General features: G+C 45.1%; 2 protein-coding genes and 1 non-coding gene across 3 annotated transcripts; 1 reads left to right on the top strand and 2 right to left on the bottom strand.

The window, feature by feature from the left end:
* The first annotated feature begins 6,233 nt into the window (after window positions 1–6,233).
* Window positions 6,234–8,705, top strand: LOC120107864 (protein SHORT-ROOT 2-like). Its single transcript, XM_039121366.3, has one exon. The coding sequence runs from the start codon at window positions 6,713–6,715 to the stop codon at window positions 8,363–8,365; it is 1,653 nt and encodes a 550-aa protein (XP_038977294.1). The 5' UTR covers window positions 6,234–6,712; the 3' UTR covers window positions 8,366–8,705.
* Window positions 8,706–13,382: 4,677 nt separating this feature from the next.
* On the bottom strand, window positions 13,383–13,844 carry LOC149751237 (uncharacterized). The gene has a single exon (XM_089927413.1). The coding sequence runs from the start codon at window positions 13,842–13,844 to the stop codon at window positions 13,383–13,385; it is 462 nt and encodes a 153-aa protein (XP_089783539.1).
* Window positions 13,845–24,161: 10,317 nt separating this feature from the next.
* Window positions 24,162–24,270, bottom strand: LOC149751236 (small nucleolar RNA R71). Its single transcript, XR_016398588.1, has one exon. It is a non-coding gene; the product is annotated as a small nucleolar RNA R71 (small nucleolar RNA).
* Between the last annotated feature and the right edge of the window lie 3,049 nt (window positions 24,271–27,319).

The raw sequence follows: 27,319 nt of genomic DNA, 5'->3' as shown, positions 1-27,319 counted from the left end.
GCAAAAGATGCGGGACTTTGTTTGGAAGTCCATAATCTGCAGATTCGGACTCCCCCGTATCCTTATATCTGACAATGGCCGGCAGTTCGACAACGTCCACTTCAGAGAATTTTGCTCCGAGCTCGGCATCGATCACCGCTTCACTTCGGTCGCCCATCCTTAGGCAAACGGGAAAACTGAGGTAACTAATCGTACCATTTTGCAGGGACTCAAGGCTAGGCTTGATCGATCCAAAGGACAGTGGGTTGAGGACTTGTACAACGTCCTCTGGGCATACCGGACAACGTTCCGATTGCCCACTGGAGAGACCCCCTTCAACCTGGCATATGGCATGGAGGCTGTCATCCCGCTGGAAATCGGCCTCCCCTCTTCAAGGGTGGAGCACTACGAGCCCGACTCCAACTCTTCCCGGCTCAGAAATAATCTGGATCTCGTCGAAGAGACACGAGAGGTCGCCTGGGTCCGCATGGCAAGGTACCAGCAGAAAACGGCCCAGTACTACAACTCCAGAGTCAAGCCCAAGCTCTTTAAGGTGGGGGACCTCGTCCTTAGGAGAGCCGAGGCTTCCCAGCCAACCGAGCAGGGAAAGCTCACCCCAAACTGGGAAGGGCCATATCAAATCTTCCGAGTACAACGACCCGGAGCATACAAGTTGAAATCTCTCGAAGGGACTCTTATTCCGCGAAGCTGGAACTCCGAGAATCTACGGATGTATTACCAATAAAACCCCAAGGGATTCTAGGCAATCAGGAACATGGATTCAGTCTCCTCTTTATAATGATTCGTCTCTTTACAATGATTATGATTATCTCTTCTAATATTGGGTCGTTTGTGATCCTCAGATACCCCGATTAAGGTCGAGATGCCCCAAGCGTCGACCGTAGAGTCCCAAACTCCCTCGACCTCGGGAAGCATTGCAGGTCGATAGAGCGTTCCCAGACCCATCGACCTGGCGCACGATTCCTCGACTAAGGCCGGGATGCCCCGAGGATCGACTGTAGAGTTCCAAACTCCCTCGACCTCGGGAAGCGTTGCAGGTCGATAGAGCGTTCCCAGACCCATCGACCTGGCGCACGATTCCTCGACTAAGGTCGGGATGCCCTGAGGGTCGACCGTAGAGTTCCAAACTCCCTCGACCTTGGGAAGCATCGCAGGTCGATAGAGCGTTTCCAGACCCATCGACCTGGCGCACGATTCCTCGACTAAGGTCGGGATGCCCTGAGGGTCAACCGTAGAGTTCCAAACTCCCTCGACCTCGGAAAGCGTCGCAGGTCGATAGAGCGTTTCCAGACCTATCGACCTGGCGCACGATTCCTCGACTAAGGTCGGGATGCCCCGAGGATCGACTGTAGAGTCCCAAACTTCCTCGACCTCGGAAAGCGTCGCAGGTCGATAGAGCGTTCCCAGACCCATCGACCTGGCGCACGATCCCTCGACTAAGGTCGGGATGCCCCGAGGATCGACCGTAAAGTCCCAAACTCCCTTGACCTCGGGAAGTGTCGCAGATGGATGGAGCATTCCCAAACCCCCTCGACCTCGGGGGGCGCCATCGGGTTCATAAGAAGCCCAAGTTCCCTCGACCCCGAGCCAAAAAGTGACTCCGAAGGATGGCTAGGAAACAAGGCAACCCACTCCGCTACAAGGTGCGCAATTTTAGAGGTGCAAAAGGTACATCCGCTTGACGCCCGCCTTGTTACATTTATCTATCTGCGTATTGCCAGCGAAATCCCGATTGAGATCGGGACCTTATCCCGACCGAGGCCGGGTTGCCCCTACAAGTTGATTTAAGACCAAGGTCCCGCAGACCTCATGCATGCTCTATCTACCGATAACCACCATGACAACTCATGTAAACCCTCGTAAGGGCCCGATTCGGCCCCCATACGTCGAGACGTCGATCTCGACCCATAAAAATAACCCCGACCCGGGACGTGCCGACTAAGCTTAAAAAGGCTGAGGTACCCTCTACTGACCCCGACCCCGCTCGCCGGAACCTCGGTAAAACCCGAGGGCAATAATCATGAAAGCCCTGGTGATGGTTTGACCACTGGCTCACGCTCTCCTTCAGGGAACAGCCCTAACCACAAGATCGAGGCGCCGCCCCATCGGGCCCAGGGACCCCATCATGAGTTCGCCGTATGAAGTAATCTCGGAGAGCCAAAGGGCGCAACCTCTATTATAAATGCTTCGGGATGCGTAAGGACGTAGACCCCATCATAAGTTCACCATATAAAACGACCTCGAAGGGCCAAAGGGCGCAGCCTCCGTTATAAAGGCTTCAAGACGCGTAAGGAAGCAGACATGATCCAATCCCCCTCGGCCTCGATAAATATAATAACGACTTCTACTTCCCGCATCCGAGCTCGCAAGCGGCTCGAACTCGGAAGTCGGGGGGTAGTGTTGGAGGAATGTGGTTTCCCCCCCCAGTACATGGGAACCTCGTCACCAGAAGACCGCATAACGGCCGACCTTAGACGGCCGAGGTCGGCGTCCGACCTCGGAACGTCCGACCCGGAGAGCTTCCGACTTCGGAAGTCCGTCCTCGTCGCCCACCTACCACGGATGTGCCCTTCCGAAGTCCGGCCGGGGGCCATACCCTGCCACCGCCCCAGCATTTATTACGCATGATCTCTGCAAACCTGCAGTTCACTCAACAATTAATGCACATCTCCGACGCACTCAACAATTAATGCGTGTGGCTCCTATCATCTACGGATCCTCAGCTCTCCACGGCAAATCGGCTCGGCAGGGTCCCGTCGGCCGTGACAACTCTCTGACCCCGGCCTCACCTCCGACATCAATGCAATGATTCACCCGATCGCGCGCCAGTTCAAGTCGTACGATGGCCTCACCTCCGACATCAATGCAATGATTCACCTGATCGCGTGCCAGTCCAAGCAACGTGCTGAGTCGTACGACGGCCTCGCCCTATCACATCACAAGTAATCCGACCCCCCTATAAAAAGGGGACCCTTGCTTTCCGATGGAGGTTGGACTCAGAAAACTCAGGAAAAACTTACCTCCTTTCTTCTTTAAATGAAGTTTCCCCCCTCTGACTTAAGCATCGGAGGGCCGGCGCCGGAAGACCCGGCCACCGGCTTTTCTGCAGGCACCCCGACGGAGGACGCCGCTCGCCGACGGATTGCCACCCACCTGTGCCCACCAGCAGCTCCCCCTTCTCAGCCGACGACCGCCCCCGGGTCCAATTTCCAGCAACAAGATCTATATGCATAAATTTAATTTTGCTATCCCATTGTTTCTATTCCCAAACCTAGGGCAGTGCTTCCATCCACAGTTGACGGTGTACAGTGGCATCAATTCCCTGGATGTTGAAGGGGGAGGTCATGGTGGCACGAGAAGCAAGAGAAGACAAAACCGTCCCATTTTTTTTTTTAGTGCTCTATTTGGTCGCAAAACCAAGACAAATGAATGATGATGTCCACGTACTTTCGCTTCCTTGGATTGAAAGGAAAGCCTCCACAAAGACAGCCAAGAAGCCATTCATAAAACATTATCCGCTTCTTATGTCAGACAAAAGACAGGAAGAGCTCCAACCAGGGGGATTTTGAAAAATGATGCAAAGAGAGAGAACAAAAGGAGAATGAATGGAAAAAAGAAAAAGATTAGGAACCCCTTTCAAGGGACAGCAATTATACCTATCCGAGTTTCTTTAGTTATTTGAGTTCATGGTGGGAAGCCTCTTTCTCCGTGACAACTTCTGAACATGGTTTCATTTTTGACGTGCCAAGAGAGTTGTAGATCATTCAATTGCTCTTGCACTGCACCAAATTTGAAGGGCTAGTTCTTGCACACAAATCGTTTGGTAGATTATGTCATAATAGCAAGCTTTTTCTGTAGGTCATATCGCATCATCTTTTACATTGGATTTTAATGATCTCCTTGATTATATTATTCTCTTTGGTGAAAGGTTTTGTAGAGTAAAAATTTGTAAAGAAGCTGAACAGGTAATTTGATCAAGGTATATAGAGCAATATGATATACAATAAGAAGTAGAAATCCATGTGTAGATTTTCTAATCAAGACTTAAAGATGTTTCTCTTTAGCTCTCTTCTTGCGCTTCAAATGCCAAAACGGCAACTTCAGCCAAAGCGGTCCATGTCGGACGTCATTGGGTACAAGGATCCTACTATGCAATTTAAAGTCTACAAAGACAAATGCTAAAGGTTCCCTTCTACTTCTTCTTCTTTTGTTTTTCCATTTCAGTTTATGTTTGTAAACCACCAAGTATATATGGTTCCCCAATAATTCCTTTATCGCCTTCAACTTTGGGTCTATTATGAAATACTCAAAATATTATGTCACCCTTATGAATTAGACATGCATCCACCTTTACATCTTCATCACTACTACGCTCGTCGTGCCTTTGTGCATTGACCATTGACATTTTGATCCATGCAATGGAGTCAATCTCACAACATGTTACATGATGTATGAAGCTATTAGCCTCTTGGGAATAGTCAACATGAGTATGTTGCTGCCCTAAATTGATGCTAGAAGACATTATGCTCCATTCTCAGACTTTTTGGGCAGGGATCGATGGATTAAATATACAAGGCAGTGATGTGTGAAAGTTTGTCATAATCTTATTGACGCTACTTAATTCACTCATGAGAGGAGGGAACCTCATCTTCAAACAATTAATTTATACATTATAAAAAAATATGGCTAATGATTCAAGGAAATATGATTGTCCATTCCATGTTACATTTAATTGTTCGCTACATCATTTAAGATTAGCATTACCATCAAACTTCATGGCATATTTAATTTTAGATTAGACTTCGTAAGAAGCCCTTTCACCATTATGGGACCTTGGACTTAGCTTTCTGTATCTTGTCAACCACCTTCATTTGGCTTCCACAAAATCTTATTTAGTCCTCTTCTTATTTTCAAGCAATATAGCACCTTTATTTTTTTTTTGATGTAAATATGTACCACCTTATCTTTTTGGATGAAGATATATGCCACCTTAATTAATTACCCTTCAATTCCATTTCAAACAGATGTTAAGGCTCAAATCTAACATAACTTGCACTTTGCTAAATATATAGTTTTGTCCCTAACATTTTCTAAATTAGACTTTGGTTTTGCTCATATTATGTGAGTTCACCATCTGTATGTTTGAACATTAAACAGAAATAATGCTGAAAATTAGTTGTTTCGCAATCCATTTCTAAAATTCAAATCATATCATATGCTTTACTCCACTTCATCCCCGCCTTAGTTTATACAAGTAAATTTCTATTCTCGAACTCTAAAATCCATGAGATAATGTTGAAATAAGTTGTTTCCTGATCAAAATCTAAATTACAAACTCAGATTAGAATGTGTCAATCGTTTCATGTACATGCATTACTACACTCTGTTCCCATGCTTCAATTATACTATTAAAATTCTTATTTGTTTTGGAGTTCTTCTAAACAAAAAGGGTACACAAAAGACAATTTAACAAAAAAAATTAATGTAGATATCTTATTCGGATTATATGTAATGTCTTTAGCACAGCAATATCCATCACAATTCAACTATCCTTTCGTGAATTACATTTCAGCATGACCATGTTCAGATCTCTGTCCTCTATTTTCCGTTAGAATTCGAGCTTAAGATCCAATCGGTGGTCCCATGAGCTGCAGGAGGTGCATGGTGAGTTTGAAATGGCCATTGGTAGCCTAGGGAGACATGCAGAACTTTAACCCTAGGTGCAGAATACACCCAAAAAACTTGGTGGATGGTCCTTGGCGGGACCTCCATTTGTAAATTAGACCCATATCATTCTTCTTTGCAATATTATTAAAATGGTCAGCAAAATTGAGAACCAGGTATTGGTTATTCCACATATTATATTATAACAACATAAACTAATGCTTAACATGGGAAAAGGAGCAAAAGAATGCCGAAGCATGGGCAGGATTTATGAGAGCCAAGAAGGGATTAAGGGGGCAAAAGAATGTCTCGAGAGCTGCTGGTGGGTTTGATGATTGAGCTGATGCACGCTCTCCTGCTTTTCTGACGTCCCCCCTCCCCTTGGCACGCCTAATATTCCCCTCTCTCTCTCTCTCTCTCTCTCTCTCTCTCTCTCTCTGACATGCATATGAGATTGAGAGAGATAGAGAGAGATGAGAGAGAGTGAGAGAGAGAGTGAGAGAGAGTTCCTTCATCTCAGAAAAACAAGGCATACCTATCTTCCTATCTTGCAAGGAGCCCGGCCATCTGCTGCCCATCCAAGGTTGTTCTTTTTTATTATACATTTATATAACAAGGGAAGGCCCACATCAGTCACTTCATTGGCAAATTAGCATAAAAGAGAGGCAAAGCAAAGCAAAGCAAAGCACAGAAAAAAGGGATCTCCATTCCCCCACTCATATCCGTCATCGATCGCACCAAAAGCATTGGCCTCTCCAAAAGAAAGGGCACCACCGTCCACCCCCACCGCACCATCACCCCCATTAAAAAGCATGCAGTCACCACCCACCACAGACTCCACCCTTCTTCCATCCCTCCTCTCCAAGTTGAAGCCTCCCTTAGCTCAATTCCGACCCCAAGATCCTCCTCCTCTCCCTTCTCCTTTTCAACTCCCTCTCACCCTCCTCTTCTCCTCCCTTTTCTCCACCCTCTAACTATTATACTCTCTGATTTCCCCCCCTCTCTCTCTCTCTCCCCCTTATCCATCTCTATGTGAAGAGCTGGTTAGATGGATACGTTGTTTAGATTGGTGAGCCTCCAGTCATCAGATCAGCAATCCTCCTTCAACTCCAACCGCACGTCGAGTAGCTCGAGATCCTCGAAAGCCCACCACCACCACCATTTCCTCCACCACCCCTTCCAAAACCAAGAAGAGGAGCTGTACAAAGAAGAATGTGGAAACAATTACCACCTTTACATGGATGAAGACTTCTCCTCCTCCTCTTCTTCCAAGCACTTCCACCCTCAACCTTCCACCACCACCACCACCACCACCCCGGCTCCCTCGACCGCCGCCACCACGCCGACCGCTTCCACTGCCCACGCACTCTTCGAGCCGGCCGACTTTTCCTTCCCACCGGACCTTAATCTCGATTTCGCCTCTCCGACCTCCTCTTCATCGGCCGCTGCCGCCGCCGCCCCCGGCGCTGGCGGAGGAGGGTGGGCTGCGCAGCTGCTGTTGGATTGTGCGCGGGCGGTGGCCGCCCGCGACTCGCAGCGCGTCCAGCAGCTGATATGGATGCTGAATGAGCTAGCGTCGCCCTACGGCGACACCGAGCAGAAGGTGGCGTCGTACTTTCTGCAGGCGCTCTTCGCCCGGCTGACCTCCGCCGGGGCCCGCACGCTCCGCACCCTCGCCGCCGCCTCCGACCGGACCTGCTCCTTCGACTCCACCCGCCGCACGGCCTTGAGATTCCAGGAGCTCAGCCCCTGGTCCTCCTTCGGCCACGTCGCCGCCAACGGCGCCATCCTCGAGTCCTTTCTCGACGCCGCCGCCGGTGGCGGGTCCCAGACGCAGCGGCTCCACATCCTCGACCTCAGCAACACCTTCTGCACCCAGTGGCCTACTCTCCTGGAGGCGCTCGCCACCCGGTCGTCGGACGACACCCCGCACCTCTCGATCACCACCGTCGTCTCCTCCGCCTCGCCGTCGGCCGCCGTCCAGAGGGTGATGAAGGAGATCGGGCAGAGAATGGAGAAGTTCGCGCGGCTCATGGGTGTGCCGTTCAAATTCAACGTCATCCACCACGCCGGCGATCTATCGGAGCTCGACCTCGATCGCCTCGACCTCCAGGACGGCGGCGGCGCGGCGCTGGCTGTCAACTGCGTCAACGCCCTCCACGGCGTGTCCCCCGCCGGCCGCCGGCGGGACGCGTTCATCGCTTCCCTCCGCCGGCTGCAGCCGCGGATCGTGACGGTGGTGGAGGAGGAGGCGGACCTCGAGGCGGCCGGCGGCGGCGATGGCGGAGGGGAGGAAGGGGAGGAGGGGTTCTTGAAGGGGTTCAGGGAGAGTTTGAGGTTCTTCTCGGCCTACTTCGACTCGCTCGAGGAGAGCTTTCCGAGGACGAGCAACGAGAGGCTGGCGCTGGAGCGGGCGGCGGGGCGGGCGGTGGTGGACCTGGTGGCGTGCCCGGCGGCTGAGTCGGCGGAGCGGAGGGAGACGGCGGCGGGGTGGTCGCGGCGGATGCGGGCTGCGGGTTTCGTGCCGGCGGCGTTCAGTGAGGACGTGGCGGACGACGTGAGGGCGCTGCTGAGGAGGTATAGGGAGGGGTGGTCAATGCGGGCGGCGGAGGAGGCGGAGGACCCCTGCGGCGCCGCTGCCGGAATCTTTCTCGCGTGGAAGGACCAGCCTGTGGTATGGGCGAGCGCGTGGAAGCCATGAAAGATGGCGGGAGAGGAGACCGAAAGAGAAAAGCCAAAGCCTAGCCATTGGCACGTGCGGTGGAGCGGGAGTGTTGTGTTTTAAAATGGCTCGCACGTGGGAACTGGAAACCAGGGCCGAGGAAGGAGAGCGGGGAAGAGAGAGAAGGACGGAACGCAATGGATGCGCGAGAAAGAAAGGAGGAAAGAGAAAAGGAGAGAATATTTTTAATTTTTATCACAAGATATTGTCATCATGACGGCTATTATTCTCTCCCTTGTTTCCATAGTTTCTTTTCATTTTTTAACTTTGCTTGTGTTTTGTATGTGAGTCTTATATGTGATTTTGGTTGTTTGTATAAGACTCGCAGAAAGGTTTCGAGAATTCAGATAAAAAAAAAAAAAAATTCTTTAAATAACCCCTTACAAAATTAGCTCTTTCATGAACTTGAGTCCACACGTAAAAACCAGTTGGTCAGAACATTAAACGGCTGCTGGCTTTGGGAAGCAAGTTTTCTACTTTAATCTAAGGTGATTTGTTGACATTTTAAATTTTGTTATGGGCTTAAAACTTTAAAAAAAAAAAAAAAAATCAAGAGAGAAGAGAGGGTTCATTGGAGTTGGTAGTTTAGTGATGACAAATAATCATAAGAATTGAAAAAATATTAATGTCTAGATTGCCCTTACATTATTATTTCTAAGAATGAGTATGTATAGAGTGTCCAAGATGATGTCATTGCAACCATAGAGACCTTCTATTCCATGCATGGTTACAACTATATAACAATTGATCGATATTTTGTTCCAATCCAATGCTTACAATGGATAGGTATTCTGTTAACGTTATCCAACAATCCTTGAAGCGATGAACGGCCAAATAATTAATATTCAAAAGTAACGAAGATTTTATATGCTAATTATTAAAAGTGCTTAGTGGATTGTGATAAGAAAACTAGATTAAACAATAGGGATAGGTATCTGTCGTTGAGAGGGTTAGGTGATAAGGTGATATCAGTAGAAAGAGGGCTATTTATAAAAAGAAAGGAAAGAAAAGCCTTTATATAGATCATAGGTAGATATGGAAGGGGTCGTTATCTCGTGAGGTAAGAGCGGTCGGGGAGCGAATCTTAGGACGAGTGCTGCTGGAATCTAGCAAAAGATGGTGGTGGGGGTGGTGGGGGTGGCCCCATTTTTTATCTTTTCCCCTTTTTCTTTCCTCCTGAGAGGAAAGAGTGTGATGGATGGGAGCTGAACTTTTGAGGCTTTTGGGCGCTATGCCCACCACTAAAGCGTGGGGGTTTCATGATGTCCAGGGTGGAGCTTTTGGGCCACCAGAGGTGGACAGAGATAGTGGGAACTCCTTTTGAGAGAGGGCAGGGGACTGGTTTTCTTTTCATCCTACTGTTCTATTTAGATCTCTTTCCAACATGGTTGTTTGATGAGACGCCCAAGCTTGTCCCCTCTTGTTCCTTAAACATGCCCACTAAATAATTATTCATGTCATGCAAATAAAGTGAAAAAGAGCATGCTAGATCTACACGCGCAGACAATAACTGCCTGCATGAATTTTGTGCCTCAACTCAAAGCTCTCCGCTTGACCCACATTATAAAGGAAGCCATACCCAGGCCCTGCCGAAAAGAAGCTGTAGGTTTAGCACTGCTCAAGACAAGAAACACTAAAAAAAGAGGAGCTGAAAGAAACATCTTTTCTTTGTAGCAGTCATTCTGAGTAAAGGAGAGTCAAAATGATGCGGGGCACAGAGAAAGGGAGATTTCGGTGCTTAGGTCCCCCCGGTGCACTTGTATATTTTAGTGTGAGTTCATCGGAAGCTAGAATGTCATTTGTTAACGAGCATTATTTACTCGAGGTACGAATGGCGCCTGATGAATTTCCGGAAAGAAGCAAAATTAACGAGCATTTATTAACGATGACTGTAGTGAAAAGGTTAAGCAGCCAGCCCTAGCTTCCCGCTTTGCCCGATCCGAGTTATTACTAGAAGGAGTGTTCTTTATCTCTCGCGAAGCCAGAAGAGTGCCTTCCCTCTATATTGTGACATGAAGATGAAGGTGTTGCCACTAAATTCTGCACCGAGATCAGCGGCTGCTTGGCATACTCGGAGGTTGGTATGAACCGAAGAGAAGTAAGGTCGGATGTGGCTGAGGTAAAAATAAGCTGAATGTCGCCGAGGCCAATCTGCAGGAAGTCCGCTTGCCGAAAGATTTTTGATGGAGATCCTCCGATGTTTAAGTCAGAATAGTAAAACAACAGTATAAAAGGGAGAAAATTTATGAAGTGGAATCTCAAAAAATGAATTTACTTGAGGATCCTCGGGCCACCCCTTTATATAGGGTAGTATGCTGATCTTGTTATCTTATTTGGCGTGACGTGTCTTAACTGTATGGTAATGATTAGTTGCATGTTAATAACGTAGTAATCATCCCACCTGAGCAGCACGCGGTGGCAATTACGCTGTTCATACATTGGCTGCAATATCGCCATAACTGCTGGTCTTTATTAGCACAAGTAGATGACACATTGGTTTTCATCGAAGTAGTTCACCTTGGTTAATACCAAGGTGAAGAAGGTCGGTCTAAGCCAAGGTCAAGATGTCCAATATTTCTCCCATCATTTGCCCCCCATTTCTGAGGCCAAACCGAATCTTAGTTCAGGTGATAGACGTTGTATCATCATCTTGATCGAAGACAAGATATCTAGAATAGAGTTTTAATGCATCGATTGATCTTCTCAAAGTACCATCATATCAGAACTGTTCTGAGATGTTATTATTTTGGAGTTTTCGTGAGGTGCTAGCTCAAATCACTCTTTGCACGCTTTCCAACTCAATGTGGTCCTTATGGAGTGCGTACTTGGTTTTAGCCATTGTCTTTTAGTTTGGAAGCTGATTGGTATACCACGTCAATGTAAATCATGGTCTTTCGGTTTTCTACTTAGGATGGTTGGTATTGCCGCTAGGAATCAGTTCGACCTAGGAGCTGAGTTAACAAGGTCGTCGGAGATCTCGATTCACCTCTGTGGTTATGACCCAATGGCCGCTTGCCTCAATCGGTGATGATCCTAATGCCGAGTGCTTCCAAGTCGGCGATGGATGGCAGAGGAACTATTTCGATTGTCGCTCTGACATTGGCTCCAACCTGAAACAAAAAAATAAAAAAGTCCACCTATTGGAGTATGTTCGGTAAGGAACTCTCTGATACCTAAGTCGAGGAGGAGGCCTGAAAGGAGCAGAGAGATACCGTAAGAGAGTCGAAAGAGAACTTACCTGGAGGGTCTCAAGAAACACAATATATGGGATAGGAATGGAGCTTGCTGCCAAGTAGTTTGAAGCTATATGCTAGTTCACATGAACGTATCTCACCAATAAATCATATCTGCACTTCTGAATCATGGAGATTTGCTCAAGTATTATATTTTTTAGGAAACATTAGCGATCATGGCCGAGTTGTTGCTAGTTGGGGGGGAGAGTTTGAAATACAAAGGACTCTCCATGAGTCTTCTGGGTTGGCCACGTCGCAAGTTTTGAATAGTCAGCCTACATCTAGGTGGCAATCTTTTATTGGTCGATTTGCCTTGTCAACTAAGATTGATTCAGAGATATGTCATTTGTCCCCTACTTCCAAGGCCGATGTAACTTGATCGGCTCAGGTGAAGGAAGCAGTTTTCCTCGAATAAAATTGACCAGCCGAGGCGAGCTACGAAGCCGATTAGCTGAGCTATCTTGTTAGCTTTGAAAACCTTCTAGAGATGGCGTTAATGATTGCGTGCTAGCATCTATTCTTCCCGAAGTGGTATTATTAGTGGCAAGATTTTTGGGGGTAATGATTGGATGCTTTGCTAGTAACAATCCTAGAACAGTTTAGAATCGAACATTTGGTCAACACGTGATCGAGATTAGACCAGCTACTTGAATGGCTACATCGATTCAGACCACCAGAGGCTCTATATAATGCCTATGGCCTGTGCTTCATCTTCACTTCAAAGTTTCTGCACCCAATCTCGTGAGAGTGGTCAAGGGTGAACCAGTGCTCCACCCCCGAAATTCTTTTTTTTCTCCATTCTCGGCGAAGGTTCTTCTTCATCATCGTCGTTGTTGTTTGTTCTCCTATTTTTCTGTCGATGCTTCTTCACTGTAAACTTCTATTAGGCCTTCTTGGTTTCTTGTTTCGATTCCTGCTTCTTGTTGTTCTCTTTCATCTTTTTTTCTTTCCTTTTGTCTGGGAGAAGTAACAAGGCATATAACCAATGGGTGATCCTTGGTTTGTTGTTTCGATTCCTTTTCCTATTTTTCTCATTTTTTGTCGGGGTGTTGTTCTCGATGATCTAGGCCAATGGATCGGCCTTGACCTACTTAGTGAAATAGTCAATGGCCACTATGAGAAACTTTCTCTGCCCGATTGCTGGTAGGAAAGGCTTGAGAATGTTTATCACCCATTATATGAAAGGCTAGGGGCGCTGATCGGCATGAGTGGTGCCGCCAGCTACTGTTGGATGTTTGCATGTCGTGTCACTAATCATACCTCTTCATGAAGTTAGCAGCATCCTTTTGAATGGTTAACAAGTAGTAATCTTACTGCATAACCTTGTACGATAAGGCTCTACCCCCTAGATGGTTGCCATAGATTTCCTCGTGAACCTGCCAAAGGGCATAGTCCATCTCAAAAGGTCGAAGGCATCTGAGGAGAGATACGGTGAATAACCTTTTATACAATATCCCTTGTAAGAGGATGTAGCGAGCTACCTGAGATTTGAGTCCCTGAGCTTCTCTTCGATCCGAAAGTTTTCCATCTTAGAGGTAATCAACCAGGGGGTCGATCTAGCTTGGTTCAAGATCGGCTTGTAGGACCGAGCTAGAGCCTTCCTCTATGTCGGGCATCTCAAGGACTTCCAGGTTGGTCGATTTTCCCAAATTTATGCATTCCAATGTGGCGAGCATGGATATTAAAACAACTTGGTCATTCTAAGATCTCGGGATTTGCTGTACCTTAATTTTGTCGAAGGATGAGAAAATATACTAGACCTTTCAGAGGTACTTGGCCATCATGGGTTTTCTTGTCTCGAAGTCTTGTTGGATGTGCCCAATGACCAACTGGAAGTCGCTGAAGACCTTTAAGTGTCGAACATCGAGTTCTCTCGCAAGCTTGAGGCCAGTAAGGAGGGCCTCATACTCAGCTTCATTATTGAAAACTCTGAAGTTGAACTGCAGTGCGTACTCCGCCACAACTCCATCAAGGCTGGTGAGGATTAGCCTAGCTTCGCTCTCATTTGAGTTGGAAGATCTGTCGACATGTAATATCCAGACATCTTCTAGCTCGAGTTGTTCTTGAGGTTCTTCCATACTTTCTTCCTTAGGGATGGTGCATTTTATGAGGAAATCCACCAACACTTGGCCATTGGTAGCTGGTCGGGGACAAAAATGGATGTCAAAATTTTCGAGCTCAATCACCCGCTTGGTCAACCTTGCTAACATATCCTGCTTTTGCATAACTTGTCGCCATGGGCTGGTCAGTCGGCACTGTGATGGAGTGTGCCAAAAAATATGATTAGAGTCTTTCGACCAAGATGATAAGAGCATAAGCCATCTTATCAAGTTTGGAATATCATGTCTTTGCATTGAGGAGGACTCGACTTTTGTAATATATGGGTTTTTGCACTCCTTCTTCCTCCCAGGCTTAGCTTAGTGAGGAGGGGTTGTGAGCTGAGGTACTACTTGAGTTGGTCAAAGGAATCTCGGCACTCCTTGGACCATTAGAAATTTTTGATCTACCTTAGTGCTTTAAAGAAAAGCAAGCATTTCTCAGCCGATCTTGTAATGAAGCTGCCTAGTGTCGCAATCCTTCTTCATCCTTGGAGGTATCATTTCCATCACTGCATAAATCTTTTCTGGATGGGTTTCAATCCCATGATGAGTAACCAAGAACCTGAGGTGCTTTTCCATAGTGACTCCAAAAGCGCACTTGCTCAAATTGAGCTTCATACAGTACTTTCGCAGGGCAGCAAATACCTCCTGTAGGTCGGCCACGTGTTGTTCAATCTCCTTACTTTTTACTAGCATATCGTCAATATAGACCTCTATGTTGTGACAAATCTAGTGCTTGAAGATCTTGTTGACCAAGCGTTACTACATGGCTCTGACATTTTTAGTCTGAATGGCATGATTTTGGAGCAATAGAGTTCTTTATCAGTGATGAAGATATTTTTTCTTCATCCTTAGGTGCTATCTATATTTGATTGTAGCCCGAGAATACGTCCATGAAGCTTAGCATCCAATGCCCCGATGTTGCATCCATGAGATGGTTGATCCTAATAATGGAAAGCTATCTTTAGGATAGACCTTGTTAAGGTCTGTAAAGTCAACACACACCTGCCACTTTCTATTAGCTTTCTTCATAAGGACGACATTCACTATCTACTAGGGTAGGTGACTTCTCGGATGAAGCCGAGAGCTTGTCCACCTCCTCATCAGTGGCTGTTTCCTCTATAGGGTGAATCCCCTCTACTTCTGCTTTTGCTCATCCCAAGCATCAAAGCCTTTAATGTGATGCGCTCCATAGGCTTCTTCCCTCATAAAGTGGCCACACAACACTATCGAGCTAGTGTTTGGTCACCTCGAACTTCTTCCGTATCGTGTCTGATTGAGAACCTCATGAGAAGATGGTAGGTGGACACTGTAGCACGAAGGGTGTTCAATCTGGGTCGATCCAAAATGGTGTTATATGCCAAGGATATTTTCACGACCAAAAAATCAAGCATCATGGTTGTTTGCCTCGGAGCCCAACTAAGGATGACCAGGAGGGAGATAACTCTTTCTACAGAGATTGGGTCTCCTAAAAATCCAATCAAAGGTGAGTTTATCCTCTTCAATTGGTCAGTAGGCATATTCATCTTGCATAAAACCTCATAAAACAATACATCCGTCGAGCTTACATTTCTACTAAAATACGTTTTATATCATAATTACCGACGATTAAGAAAACTACAATAGTGTCATCATGTGCAGTTTGGACGCCCTCGATGTCGATACGAGAAGGATATCACCTTGCCCGTCCTCTACATTTTCAGATCTAAACTTTTTGCTTGAGTAGAGTGTAGTTCCTTTGCATGGACAAGATCATTCAACCAGCTATTGGACCACACGAGATAGTGTTGATGATGTCCGTCGTTGGTCAATTGTCAATCTCCTGCTCAGGCACAGGCAACTCCTGACTAGTATTGTTCCGATCTTGTGGGTGGTCAACAAAGGGACCGAGGTATCCTCGCTAGATGAGGGCCTTGATCTCATTCTTGAGCTACTGGCAATCTTTGGTATTCTAGCTGAAGTTTTGATGGAACTTGCAGAATTTATCTTTATCCTTCTTGGCGGCTTTCTTCATCTTTTGAGGCGATTTACATAGCCTCGATCCTTTATCTTCACTAAGATCTATATTCGAGGAGTATTAAGAGGCGTGTACCTCTCGAACTGTTGAGTTGGACTCCTCGGACAATGGAGACTTTGGTGGTCCATCGTTTGCTTCCTCCTGGGCTCGTCCTTGTCCTTTTGAGTCTGTTTACTCTTTTTTTTCCTAGGCTTGTTCCTGGCTGACTCTTGCAGAGATATCATAGCTTTTTCTACATCTGTATATTTCTCAACTTGGCAGGGAGTTCCAAATGGCTTATGGGGAACCTCTTCTCAAGAAAAAAGAGAAACTGAGAAGTCTTCAGCCAGTGTTTCAATGCAAAGACCACGACCGAGTGGTTCAAGTCATGCACTTCTAGAGCCGCTGCGTTGAAACAGTTAACATAGTCCTAGAGGGACTTTCCATCCTGTTGCGCAATAGGAATAGACACTCTAAATCTTTCCTCTGCCAGTGGACGCTGATAAAGTGTACCATAAGTAATCGGTTTAATTGCTCGAAGGAGTGAATCAAGTTTGGTTGCAGCCAAATGTACCACAGTCAAGCTGTCTTTTGGAGAGTAGCTAAGAAAGCTCAGAAGAGAACTACGTTGGTGGCCTCTTGGAGCATCATGAGGGCTCTAAAAGTCTCTAAATGGTCTAAGAGATCAGTAGTCCCATCATAGATCTCCAGTGAGGGCATCTTGAAACAAGGAGAAAAGGGTTCATCCATAATCATCGCCCATAACGGAGAGTTTGTTGTCGACATCATCCTCGAGCTCAACATTGTGAGCTCTCAAAGCCTCAAGGCGTCGATCCATTTTCTCGTATGGTCGAGATCGACCTTCCTCCTGAAAATTCTCTCTAGTTAGTGATGGGACGAATATCATGGCATTGATCCCTCCCGGGACTGTGAGCTTAGGGATCGGGGCCTTCTCTCTTGTACTGTGCTCCGTGGGCGAGTAATGACTATATCGAGCCCATCCTTAACTCCAAGGATGGGAATGATGACTCAACTGTACCAGGCCCCTGGTCTCCTGGTGCGTGAGTCTGTCGCAACAGCTATTGCACATGCAATTGCTACTATTGGTGGTGGTTAGAAGCACTTTACTGTAGGTTTTGGACAGTGGTGGTCAATGTCTGAACATAAGCAAACAGAACTGCTTAACGGTGATTGATGGGCTTGGCTATGGCTCCTGTGGGTCTGGCTGTGGCTCCTGTGGAGAAGGAACCCTTCGAGGGCTCTGCAAAGAGCCATCAGACTCCAACAATGCATCTTGTTGGGCAGGTGTGGCCGCCACTTGCATTCTCCATGACTTCATGGTTGTATGTCACCGGCTTGATTGATTAGACCTCCAAAGATGAGATCAGAAACCTTCCTTTAGTGCCAATCTATTACCGTTGGGAACTGGCCCAATGTAGATGTCGAGTTAATGGGTTGTTGGAGATCTCAGTTCATCCACCATTTGGATTGAAAAGATTTGATGGGGTGGCATACCTCCGCAGCGATGATTCGATGGTTGTTGCACTCTATTGGTGATAATCCTGATGTAGAGCTCTTCCAAATCAGCATTGGATGGCGGAGGCACTGCTTCGACCATCGCTCTGACGCTGGCTTTGATTTGAAATAATAAGAAAAAAGAAGTCCATCTGTCGAAGCATGTCCGGTGGAGGGACCCTTTGATGCCTAAATAAAATACGGCTCTCAAAAAACAAAAGAAGAGTTGAAAGGGGTAGAGATGCAGCGTAAGAAAGTTGCAAAAGAACTTACAAGGAGGATCCCCGAGAATGCAATATATAGGTAAGGGCCTAATCCCACTACCGAGTTGTTTAGGGTTATACACATGTTGATATGTTAATAAGCCACATATCCCACTCATAAATCATGCACGTGCTTCTCGGACACGTGTAATTTGCTTGATAACTAATTATCACACCTTTCAATCATTCTATTTACATAATAAAATATAAATCGTTAAATGTGCTATACAAGGTCTAAAATGCCTATGTAACAAATATCACACCTTTAGATAACACCTTCCAACCATTCAATTTACACAATAAAATATAAACTATTAAATATTTTCAAGGTCTAAAATGCCCATGCATAAGAAAATAATATTTTTGAAAACTTTTTTGGCCATGCACTAATCTCTCTCAACTATATAATCCTAATAATACAATACAATTTGGTTACTTTGAGACTAGATATATCCAAGCAGCCTTCAAAACATATGATTTTTTATACCAAAACATTATAAGCCTTTTACATCATAAATGATAATTTGAATTTTCAATTTGCAACTCAGATCATTAAATTTTATTACGAGTGTAAACTACTCTCTTGACATCCCATTTGTATTATAATCATATTCTCATGTCCAAGTTGTATCATATGCTATATTCTTAGGATTTTCTTCATTAGTGTGACTATACATTCATTAGATGTGCATGCAAGAGTTGTTGCCCATCAAAATGAGAAAGAATTTATTGTATTGCTTTGTGCCAAGAAAAAATGCTTGTCAAATGGCACAAATAAGACCTCAAGAGTTGTTCCCTAACCATAAATAAGTAGTTGGTGTAGATGAGCAACTTTTGTGTTTTGTGGGGACTATCAATGATATATTGCAGGACATCGATTGTTCAAGCTTTACATGACAACCTATGGTTAGTCACATAATCGGCTTAAAAATTTGTAAGATCTCCAAATGAGCCCAAATGGCACATTCCTATCTTCGTACTGCAATCCATGTGCATGTTCCTCTCACGCATTACTTTTTGCATTCGTATCACTTTGTGCGTTATTGCCCATGAACTGTGCTTGAAGTATGGGGAACGTACTACTAACATTTTTATAAGCATTTTGGTACAAATGAACCATCCTTTATTGCTGCAAAAGGGTGGATTGACCTCCTGACATGAGGCCCCACAATACTCCTCCAACACCCTCCTCAATGCCAGGGCTGATCTCCTCATCATCCGGGCTAACAACAAGCAATCATCCACGAACAATAGATGAGAGATCGGAGACGCTCTCGGTGCAGACTTATATGCTGCTACCTCCTATCTCTCCGTGACTAACCGGAGTGCCCTAGATAGACAATCCGCACCCAAAATGAAAAGTAACGGTGATAGTGGGCATCCCTGTCTCAAGCCCACCGATGACACAAAAAACCGAGATGGGGAGCCGTTCACCAATAATGCAAAAGATGGGGCGAGGATACAATTCTGAATCCACCTAATCCAAAGGGGGTTGAAACCAAACCCTCTAACGACTGAGCCAAAAAATTCCATCTCATCCTATCATATGTTCTCTCCATATCCAACTTGACACCGATAAGACTCCTCCCTGGCGCCCTCTGAAGGTCAGACATAAACTCCTGCGCGATGAGTACATTATTCGAGATGGACCGACCTCCAACAAAATCTCCCTGCTCCGGGCATACAAGCCTAGGCAAGATACTCTGCATCCTCTTGACTAGAATCTTCGCCACAACCTTGTAGAGAGTGGTGCACAGACTGATCGGTCGGAAGTGACTGGGCTCCAAAGGGTCCTACCTCTTAGGAATCAATGTGACGAAAGTCCTCTTCCAATCATCTGGCATTGTAGCCAAAGAGAAGAACTGCTGGATAGCTGTTGATACCTCATGTCCGACGATGTGCCAATACCTCCTGTAGAATACTGGTGGGAAGTCATCTGATCCCGGGGCCCTGTCCTCACCTTAGGACCAAATGGCCTCCTGGACCTCTGCCTGCATCACTGGACTAAACAACCCTGCATTCTCTGCCTCGGAGACCCTCACCTCTGGTGCTGGCACTGCTCCCCCTCCTGTGCCTCCACCGAAATCTGTCCATTTAAACTAAAAGAACTGTTGTAGTACCTGTCTGATGGTGTCCGGATCCTCAGTCATCTATCCGTTTGTATCCCTGATTCTGCTCACCCTATTCTTCTGCCTCCGGATAATGGTTGATTGATGAAAGAATCTTGTATTCCAATCACCTTCTCTGATCCACTGGATGCGAGACTTCTACCGTCAAAAAACCTTTTGTTGCCTCAGAAGTGAGTGGTGCCTAGATAGCATACCTCTGAGTTCCGCCTGCTCTCCATCCGTTAACTCACCATGATATTCTTCCTGAGTCTGCAGTCTAGAAATGGCCACCTCTACCTCCTCCACTCTTCTGAAGATGTTCCCCACCTCCTCCCTGTTCCATCTGAGCAATCAGTGCCTCATAAACTCAAGCTTCCGGGTGACCCTGTACATGACATCCCCTCGTACCGACATCTGCCAAGCCTTCCGTACCACCTCCCACGACTGTGGGTAGGCAAGCCAGACCTACTCAAAGCGAAATGGACTGTGAACCAGGATAGGGTGCGAAATACTCACTAAAAGTGGGTAGTGGTCAAAGGCTATCCGAAGTAGATGCTGCACAAGGAAGTCTGGAAACCACTGGATCCATCTATCGATGGACCAAATGAGAAGCCGGGGGGGTGGCGGGGGGGACCCTGCTGAATCAAACTAGTGGCCTCACCCCACAACACCGTCCTCTTCCTGTAGTCTGTGCTTACATAGGCTGCTAGAAAGACCCACAGGGGTTCACTCCCCTTTAATATCACCATGACCACCTGTTGGTTGCATTTATGGAAGATGACAATAAAACACTCACCAAGCCTTTAAGAAACGATAATGCCACCTGCTGGTCAGACATACCGTCGAGTTCCAACGGCTTACCAGCCACAGCAGCTATGTAGAACAAGGAGTCCTTTTTCCCAGAACTCCAGGGGGAGGCATGGGAGGCGGAGCCAAACCACAGTGCGGCTCACCATGTCAATGCCTGGCACAAAATCCGGCCTCCATGCCTCCATCGCTATGAGCTGACCGGCCACCACCCACGGTCCCCCACCCAGCGCCGCATCCCGATTGGCGCCGTTTTGGAAACGAAATGTCGTAAGGCCCTCTACCATCAGAATTACTTCGTATCCCAACTTACCACGACGTTGAAGATAGCGTGCCATCCACTCCGCCGGCACGCGACGGCCCAAACTTCGGGCAACCACCGCTGCAATCGCCCATGCCAAATGCGCCCTGTCCATGTGATGAGAGCACAAAAGTGCGATCTACACGCTGCTTAAATTAATATTATTGCTAACAACAAATAGTGATTAAAGTGCTACATTAATTTTATATTTTTATTTGGCACAGATTATCGTAAATCAGAGTTTAAATGTGCATTTGGTACAATTTGGGATAATTCATGACTTCAAGTCTGATTACACTGGAGCAGAATTGAACCTGGTCAAACACACTTGCACCCGAGCAACACTTGTCTACTTGTCACAGTCCCTTGAGTGCATTGGAATTCTGCATTGGAATTCAAAATAAAGAAAGAGATCAGCAGCATGTCCAGATTCCTTCTCGTCTCATCTCGCACAGCCATTTGAAGAAGATCACGATATAGCCGTCTACGTCCAATCCCCCGCGTCCGCCCGCGTGGAAGAGATCCGGATCCTTCTCAATCGGGCCACATAATCAGAATCCCACGCATCTCACGTGCATCGTCAGCCTTCCCCAGCCATTCGTGAGCTTCCACTCAGCATCCCGAGCCCAACACCCAGCTGTCCGTGGTGGTCTCCTTCTTCCCGGATCCGTGATCTAATTTTCAGCCTTGATCCGTCCGCGTGCAGCCTCCCAGCATCATCCCATGCACAATTTCAGCGTCCACGCTTCTGCCTTCCGGGAGTCTTTCCATCTTCGCCAGGACGATCCCGCGACCAACGCCCCCTTCGTCCGCCCGCCTCCTCCATCGCGTCCGTTCTCAGCCCGGATCCAGCCGCGATTACCTCCCAGCCCCATTCATCCCGTTCGTCCGCTCATCCCAGCACTCGTCCACGCCCCATCTCATGCGTTCGATCCAGTCATCCGAATCCCAAGCGCCAGCAGTCCAAGCTTTTCATTGTATAAAAAGGAACAGGGGGGATCGGTTCATGTGGGCTCATTTTGGGGGGAAGAAGAGGAAGAACAGAGGAGGCCGGCTGCTGCGGTTGAAGGAAGGAACAGAGGAGGCTCTCCAGCCATTTGGGAAGGAAAGAAAAAAAAAAAAAGAGAAAGGAAACAGGGGATGCCCTGTTTCCGAAAAGAATAAAAAAAATGGTGAGGCTGATTTTTGTAATGGGGGGCTAATTCCTTTGGTCAGGGGTGATGGAAGAACCCTTGACAATTTGCTTTCTTCAAGTAAATTCTGAATGATTATTCTCTTTGATTTACATCTATTATATGCTCTTGATTATTGCGTTCTTATTTATTAGATAGATTTTGTATGGTTTATATTTATTGATGCATGGATTGTTTCGATTTTTGATTTGTCGTAGACGTAACCGGCACGATAAATACTTAAATGTTGAATTCATGTTTTCAAAGTATATATCCCATGCTTAGAACTATTCTATCTAATTAATCCTTAATCAAGAATCGCAAAATTTAATTGTTGAAAATAGCATTGTCAAGGGGGAATCCCGATCCCTAGCTTATCTATATTCTTGAACTTTGTTTAATTACCGATTATTCTCTACTTTTGATTTCTGAAAATCAACTAAAAATTACATCTAAAATACGCTGATAATACCTATACCGTTCCCTGAGGATTCGACCTCGGATTTCCGAGTTTTACTACTTGTGCGATTCTCCTACACTTGGGAGAGCAGTTTTATTTTTGCACCAAGTTTTTGGCGCCGTTGCCGGGAAACGGCTGAGTTATTAGTATAATTTTAGATTTAATTTTTACCTTAGTAGTTAGTATTTTTCTTTTGAAAAAAAAAATTGCATCTTTACTACTATTTTTAATTCCCTGCACAGTTTGCATCAAACTCTGATATCATAGAAATTAGCTGTCTGATTGGACTCAAATTTGGTCAGCTGGTGCACGAGACATTTTTCAATAATCTGAACGGTCTGATTGACATTCTGAGATTTTTAAGACCATTAGATTAATACGAAACCTTGCTGCTGTCTGTTTTGAATTTTCTGCATTTAATTTTTTTAGAATCAGAATTTTATTGTTATTATATCTCATTAACCCTTGTTGCTAATTGAAAATTGAAAAAAAAAAACTTTAAGAAAAGATCAAAGGTGATTATTCCAAAAAAAAAAGAGGGAAAACCTAAAATTTCAAATTTTAAATTTCAAATTTCAGAATTCAAATTTCAAATTTCAGACTTCAACTCATAAAATTTAAAAAAAATAAATAAATAAATAAATAATTTGCTTGATCACCTATTCAATGAAATTTAATGTCATGTCATAAAATATTAAAAAAAAATCTCTTGATTGTTGCATATAGTATAAGGCATCAGCATAAAATATTTTAAGGGCAGAACCCATTTAAAAAGATAAGGTCGGGATTTCATCACTCGTCCTTAGCCCAAAAATCACCCCAGTGCATAAATATCCTAAGCTTAACTAAAATCAACTAGACGTTGGCCCCTAAGGACATTCGAGCTCAATAGGACGAAGACCACCGAAAGTTGCACCAATTTCGCTTTGTGGCTTAGTTGATGTCTAGGCAAGCTTTGTCCCTATAAGGGAGACAGTTCATCTGTTCGAGGCAAGTGGGTTTTAAGTGGGACCTTTGCGAATGCATCGTGACCCCTCCACTTACCTGGGAGCTTACCTGGTCAACTCGGTTCATTAGACCGGATTGGAGGCTTAGGTGCCCTCTTCAAACCAGTTAGGAGCTGTCTAGAAATTTAAGAAAAACATTAGAAATTGAGGTGTAATGTTTTGTTGCATGTTTGATTGTGAATAGGATTTTTGTTTTAGGATGTCGTTTTAGGGTATCTTTAGTTGGTACTTATATTTATTTTTTTATTTAAAAAAAAAGAAAAAAAGAAAAAAAAAGAGAGGGAATTATTTTGCATGTTAAAGTGGAATAGGGACGACACCGGTCGATTAAGTCGTACAACTTTAGATCATCCCTTTGGACATACCTCTGAAATTCCTTCGCAATATCTCACACCTTGTGAGATGGCTGATCTAAATGAAGATGCGGGGAGTCACCACAATCGAGAACGAGAACCCCATGTTATGACTCTAAGACAATACCTACAACCGGCTAGGACTAGTCAACCTTCCTGCATAATTTTTTCTGATAATGTAGGACATTTTGACATCAAACCAGGGGTAATCCAATTGCTGCCCAAGTTTCATGGGTTAGAGTCCAAAAGTCCGTATCTTCATTTAAAGGATTTTGAAGAATTGAGCATTACATTTAGAGTGCCAAACGTCACCGAGGATGTCCTCAAGTTGACATTGTTTCCTTTCTCTCTAAAGGATAAGGCCAAAACATGGCTAAACTCTTTGCGACCTAGATCAATAAGAAATTGGCAAGATATGCAGAGAGAATTTTTAAAGAAGTTCTTCCCCACACAAAGGACCAACTTTTTGAAAAGAAATATCAGCAATTTCCAACAAAAAGATAATGAAACATTTTATGAATGTTGGAAAAGATTTAAAGACCTTCTTCTCTCATGCCCTCATCACGGATTCGAAACTTGGAGAACCATTAGCTTCTTTTATGAAGGTTTATCTCCACAGTTGAAACAGTTTGTAGAGACCATGTGCAATGGTAGATTTTTAGAAAAACAACCTGATGAGGCATGGGAGTATTTGGATTCCCTTGCTGAGACTGCCCAACTTTGGGATAACGGGGATAGAAACAACAAGTCTTTGCCTAAGCCTACTAGCTCTGTACAGGGAGGCCTTTACAACCTCAGAACTGAGGATGATCTTCATGCTAAAATGGCAGCCCTCACTAGGAAGGTAGAAGAAATTGAGCTTAGGAAGGCTGAGCCTATCAAAACTATAGAGCTTAGAAACGAGTGTTGTGGTATCTGCGATATGTCGGGTCATACTACTACAGATTGTCCCACCATACCGGCATTCAAAGAAGTCTTGCACGATCAAGCAAATGCTATGAACTCCTACCAAAAGCCTTATAACGATCCATACTCGAATACCTATAACCCTGGTTGGAAGAATCATCCAAATTTTAGGTGGAGAAATGATCATCCTCAACAGTCACACCATTCAGCTCCTCCACCTGTACATCCTACTTATGCACCATCACCTTCTCAAAAGCCAAATATCGAGGATACCTTGCAATCCATACAAACTTTTCTACAAGGTCAAGCTAATATCAATGCTCAAAATACTCGAAATTTTGAAGATATAAGGAACCAATTGTCAATGTTGACTACCGTCCTAAGTACCCAAGAGAAGGGTAAGCTTCCAGCTCAACCCCAACCTAACCCACAAGTGCACGGTAGTAATAATACGGCTCCTTCTAGTTCGCATACAGAACATGCAAAGAGCATCATGACTTTGCGTAATGGAAAAGTCATTAATCAGACCATCCCATTGAGACCGCAGGTCACTTCTAATTCTGATGCTCCCAATGCCGATGAAAGGGACAAAGAAGAAGTTGAGGTCCCAACTTCTACTAAGAAAGTTGAATGTCCTTTTCCTCCATCTTTTCCACAACGGTTAAAGCCGTTGCAAAATCTCGAACCTAATTCTGAAATTCTTGAGCTTTTTAAACAAGTAAAGATCAACATACCTCTTCTTGATGCAATCAAACAAGTACCCTCATATGCCAAATTTTTGAAGGACTTGTGTACTGTCAAACGCCGATTAAATGTTAAGAAGAAGGCATTTTTAACTGAAAATGTGAGTGCTATATTGCAGCACAACATTCTCCCTAAATATAAAGATCCAGGTTGCCCAACCATCTCATGCATCATAGGTGACTTTAGGATAGAGCGAGCATTGTTAGATTTAGGGGCGAGTGTGAATTTATTACCATATTCTGTATATGAGCAACTTGGTTTAGGTGAGTTGAAGCCAACCTCCGTCACTTTGCAATTAGCTGACAGGTCAGTTAAAATTCCAAGGAGGATTATCGAGGATGTATTAGTCCAAGTAGACAAGTTCTACTTTCCTGTCGATTTTATTGTATTGGACACACATCCGGCTTCGAATTCACAGTCTCAGATTCCGGTCATTTTAGGACGTCCATTCCTTGCAACTTCTAATGCATTGATTAATTGTAGGAATGGCGTCATGAAACTTTCTTTTGGTAACATGACCTTAGAATTGAACATTTTTAATGTGTGCAAACAACCCAATGATCCCGAAGAGAGTAAGGAGGTTGATTGGGTTGAAACCATCGCAGAAGATTATTTGTTAGCTAAAGCAATTAACGACCCATTCAATGATAGCTTAATTGATTGGTGTCCTAATGGAACCGATGATGATGATTTGTCAGTCACACCTATTGTGGATAATCTGGATATCAAGATGGTCAATGGGTGGAGACCAAAAGTACGAGAATTTGAGAGGTTGTCGCCTCGAGAGGTGAAAATAGTATTATCCCATGAGCAAGCACCCAAGCTTGAATTGAAACCCTTACCGAAGGAACTCAAGTATGCCTTTCTTGGACCCGAGGACACTTACCCTATAATTATCTCGTCTGAACTTGATCATACCCAAGAAAGAAAATTAATTGATGTTTTAAAGAATCATAAAGGAGCCTTAGGGTGGTCTATTGCCGATTTGAAGGGAATTAGCCCCTTAATTTGCACACACCGGATATATTTGGAGGACAATGCCAAAACCACAAGGCAAATGCAACGAAGGTTAAATCCTACAATGAGAGATGTGGTTAAGGCAGAAGTCCTCAAGTTGCTTGACGTGGGTATTATTTACCCAATTTCCGACAGCAAGTGGGTAAGCCCTACTCAAGTCGTTCCTAAGAAATCGGGTTTGACGGTAGTAGAAAATGAACAAGGTGAACTAGTTCCAACTCGTGTCCCGACGAGTTGGCGCATGTGTGTTGACTACCGAAAGCTGAATTTAGTCACACGAAAGGATCACTTTCCTCTACCCTTCGTAGACCAAGTATTGGAGAGGGTTGCAGGGCATGATTTCTATTGTTTTCTCGATGGCTATTCGGGATATTATCAAATTGAAATTTCACCGGAAGATCAAGAGAAGACTACCTTCACTTGTCCTTTTGGCACATTTGCTTTCCGACGAATGCCATTCGGGTTGTATAATGCACCTGCAACATTCCAAAGATGCATGCTCAGCATCTTTGAAAACATGAACGAAAAATTTTTGGAAGTGTTCATGGACGATTTCTCCGTTTTTGGCGACTCATTTGATGATTGCCTGTCACATTTACAAGCAGTCTTAGCTCGATGTATAGAAAAGAATTTGATACTGAATTGGGAGAAATGTCACTTCATGGTGCCAAAGGGAATTGTCTTAGGACATATTGTTTCATCGAAGGGCATGGAAGTAGATAGAGCTAAAACTGATTTAATTGCTAAGCTACCTGCACCCAAGACGGTTAGAGATGTTAGATCATTTTTGGGTCACGCCGGATTTTATAGGAGGTTCATCAAGGACTTTAGTGTCGTAGCTCGACCATTATGTAACCTCCTATCCCTTGATACATCGTTCAATTGGACTGAAACTTGCCAAGATGCATTCGAGAAGTTAAAGTCTATGCTTAGCACTGCACCCATCGTTCGA

The sequence above is a fragment of the Phoenix dactylifera genome, chromosome 15 (assembly GCF_051530095.1).
Source record: "Phoenix dactylifera cultivar Ajwa chromosome 15, Ajwa_hap1_PhDact_Kaust_v1.1, whole genome shotgun sequence".
Classification (NCBI taxonomy): domain Eukaryota; kingdom Viridiplantae; phylum Streptophyta; class Magnoliopsida; order Arecales; family Arecaceae; genus Phoenix; species Phoenix dactylifera.
Note: the sequence above shows the minus strand (reverse complement) of the source record. Positions and strands in the feature narration are given on the sequence as shown.

Bases quoted from the DNA above. Each gene is read 5' to 3' on its own strand.
- LOC149751237 (XM_089927413.1), bottom strand. From the start codon at position 13,844: ATGCAAAAGCAGGATATGTTAGCAAGGTTGACCAAGCGGGTGATTGAG.
- LOC120107864 (XM_039121366.3), top strand. From the start codon at position 6,713: ATGGATACGTTGTTTAGATTGGTGAGCCTCCAGTCATCAGATCAGCAA.